The sequence below is a fragment of the Apium graveolens genome, chromosome 9 (assembly GCF_009905375.1).
Source record: "Apium graveolens cultivar Ventura chromosome 9, ASM990537v1, whole genome shotgun sequence".
In the NCBI taxonomy this organism is placed as follows: Eukaryota; Viridiplantae; Streptophyta; class Magnoliopsida; order Apiales; family Apiaceae; genus Apium; species Apium graveolens.
This window is the reverse complement of record NC_133655.1, coordinates 247,053,338-247,056,787: the sequence shown is the minus strand read 5'-3', so window position 1 is coordinate 247,056,787 and position 3,450 is coordinate 247,053,338. Positions and strand designations below refer to the sequence as shown.

At 35.3% G+C, this 3,450-nt stretch overlaps 1 protein-coding gene across 1 annotated transcript; it reads right to left on the bottom strand.

Annotated features, from left to right (window-relative positions):
* Positions 1-2,078: 2,078 nt before the first annotated feature.
* LOC141686791 (cytosolic sulfotransferase 8-like) lies at positions 2,079-2,975 on the bottom strand. The gene has a single exon (XM_074491870.1). It carries the CDS (start codon positions 2,836-2,838, stop codon positions 2,305-2,307), a length of 534 nt encoding a protein of 177 aa, XP_074347971.1. The 5' UTR covers positions 2,839-2,975; the 3' UTR covers positions 2,079-2,304.
* Positions 2,976-3,450: the final 475 nt, after the last annotated feature.

The window sequence follows — 3,450 nt, the reverse complement described above, 5'->3', positions numbered from 1 at the left end:
AACCTTAGTCAAACTCTCGTGAGGTCATCCTCATGCCCATCAATACCATAAAATTAGAAATTATAATTAGTTTAATTTTAAATTTTCAACCGCTCAACCAAAGATGATATTATTGATACTATATAAATATTATACTATAATTGGTATCCGAGTCATAATAAGAGATTAATAAAGGCCTATCGGGTAATTTATCTTGATACCTAAGAAACCCGATATATTATAAAGGATAATAAAACGATATAACTTACCATCTACTTGTGACTTACTTCAAAAGAAAATGAGTATTGGCCCAATAATAACTACGTGGACTTGATTATTATATAAGGATACATAGGCACCTTGAGAGAGTGGATTCGAAATTCTATTATATCGTAGAATTAAATTCTCCAGCTCATCCCCACAATCGTATAAACCCTTATTTTTTCCCAAAACGCTTTCCAATATTTAAACCCTAATTTTTATAGCTCTATACGAATACCAATTGCAAATCTTAATTTGATGTCGTTCCTGTAACGAAAATTGGCATCAACATTTGGCGCCGTTTATGGAAAATCTTTTAGATAATTACTTAAGTTCATATTTTTGAATGATCTTATCAATGCACAAGCAAAGTAGAGTATGATTTTTATATAAATCGAAATACTCTACGCTTGAAAGCATATAATACGCAAGCAGACTTAAACATGATTTGGACCCAAATTGAACCGTTTGAGGTTTCGAAGTAAGGGCTTGACCATAAAACCTCTCACGGAAGTTAAATTATGAAAGGGTTAGTGGGAGGAATATCTCAAAAATGATATATCCTTACTTGCTTGGAACGGGTATGTGCTTGGTTATAAGGGACTATATTATAGAGGAACTAAGAAAATTATTCGTGAGTACGAAACATAAAAATTAAGAATTATAAGGTCAGACACCCTTGTATTAGTCGACCTTGATGTAAAGGTAGAGACAATTAAAACTCGAATATTTAGCTATCATAATAAGTCAAAATTATTATAACTTACGGACATGAAAAAATAAAACAAAAATAAGTATTCACTCAAGGAAACCTTTACTAAATACCGAAGATTTGTTGATATTATATAAATATTACATTATAACTCGGATCAGATCATAATAAAAGATTAATAAAAATCTATCGAGTCATTAATCTTGATGCCTAAGAAATCCGATATATAGTAAAAGATAATAAAATAATATAATTTACCATCTAGAGGTAACTTGCTCCTAAAGAAAATGAGTGTTGACCTAATAAGAGTTGATGCCTATGTAAGAATATGTAGGCACTTTAAGAGAGTGGATCCGAAATTATATTATATGGTAGAATTAAATTCTTAAGTTCAGTAGCAAAATCACAAAAACCCTTATTGTTTTCCCAAAACGCTATCCAGCATCTAAACCCTAATTTTTATAGCTCTACGAATGCCCGATTACAAAGCCTGATTTGATGTCGTGCCTGTGACGGAAATTGGCATCAACAGATATACCTATCAAGCACCCAGAGAACCAAACCACCTCACCCCATAAGTTGGAAGAAAATGTACATAAAGCTCGCTGCAGTCTGCAAATTACATCCTTAACACAAACCACATAGACAAACCATAAGCTTGTAGAAAGCTATTCATCTTTTGTCGTCAATCGAATTTTTTCTCAAAACACATTGGACACAGGAGCTAGATGGTCCAGACAAAGGGAGACCAATCCATGAACAAGTCCAGGCCCTTGTACAGTCTGCTGCTTGTCATACTCATAACTATGATCGTTAAGTTCTAGTTTCGTCTCCAGTTATACTTTGTATTGCTTATTTACTTGTGAACTTAAGAGCTATGCTCGCTCTTCCTATGAATTCTATTTGGGTTTGTAGCTATGAATTTATCCAACTATATCTTTTCGGTTCAAGATAAATTTCAAATTAATTTAGCGGCTAAACTTCACACTAAACTTGCTATTAGCTTGTTAATTTTTTTGTCGGACTATTAGCTTGTTATTTATTTGCAGGTAAATGTCCGTCTTTTTTTTTCTCAACTTCTAAAAACTGCCGTAATTAAAAAAAACTTCAATGGGTACAATAAAAACCAGACAGATTGTGTGCAGAATTTGATCATATGAGTAGGTGTTTCCAAACATACGTGTCCCATGCAATTTATAAATTGATACATCTGAGTCCAATTGACTTAAATGGTGAATTGACTTAAATGGTGAATGTCTTTAGATAGAACATAAGGCCAGACACAATAGCGCTACTTTAAGAAAATATATGATGGTAACAACACTAGAACTCATTGAACATAGATGGCAGCATCAAGTCAGAGATAAGCCTGAGTTGCGAAACTTTTCTTCTGTGATTTGATCCAGCTTAGAAGCCATCTCTGTAGTTAAATAATTTTTCCAATCTCCAACCACACCATTCCGAAAAAATGAGTCGTTTCTTATTTCACCAACCATAGTCCCAGTCTTATTGACTTCAAGCTTGCTCATACTATCAAAACTACACAACTTGATGATTTGATCAAGCAGCCCCGACTTTTCTTCCTCGTGGGAGAAGGGCTTTTCGAGAAAATGTGCAAGACGCCTCAACTGAAGATGAGGCTCATTTGTCATCTCTTCGTACCTCATAAATAACACCTTGTCTGGTCTTTCCCGGCTTTCCTTCCAGTATCCCAAGATTTGATCCCAAATAGGTCCAGATAGACTGACTCCTCTGCAGAACAAATCGAATGCATATTCCAAGGAAATGTGGGAGGGTCGAAAATTGGCCTTGTTGGAAAAGTGAAAGAGTGAAATGAAAGTGTCCTTAATGTCCCTGCATAGGTATACTACTTTTCCTTCATTCATTATGGATTTAGGGAGGCTAACGGTTGAAATATGACATGCAAAGATCCTATTGGAGGAGTTGGAAAAGGAGTCATATTCAGAGGGCTTAATTAGTTCAAGAAAAGGAATAAGCTGATGGGGGGTTTTCTTAAGCAAAGGATGATGGGGATCTTCTGGATGATAGACTTCCCGGTTAATTAAAGCAAAGAGGATGGCTTTTAACCAGGTGGTGCCAGATTTAGGGGAAGTTACAAGAAAGGTATCGTTTTTACGTGCTTGAAAATGATCTTGGCAGTCGATTATACCTTGCATGCCTATCGGAGAATACCAGAACCCTTGATACTGATAAGTGTAGGGTTCAAGTATACCTTCCTCCTTAGGCAGGGAAGAAAGCAAGTCTCTGAATTTTTGTGGAAAAAAAGATGTATTCATTTGCTTGCTTAGGAGTCAGAGCAGTACACTAGTACTTGCTGAACAAACTTTTCACTTGATAGTTGTGGAGATCAGCGGGTAAGCGGATTAGTCTTCTGGCACAATAGGAATATGGATGCTGAGCTTAAAACATTGGGAGTAGCTGTTATTGGTAGGGATGGTACCATACATTATTTAGTATATTCATATCTTTAACAGCAT

What these genes read in the sequence shown, in the direction of transcription:
- LOC141686791 (XM_074491870.1), bottom strand. Translation starts at nt 2,838, where the DNA reads ATGAATGAAGGAAAAGTAGTATACCTATGCAGGGACATTAAGGACACT.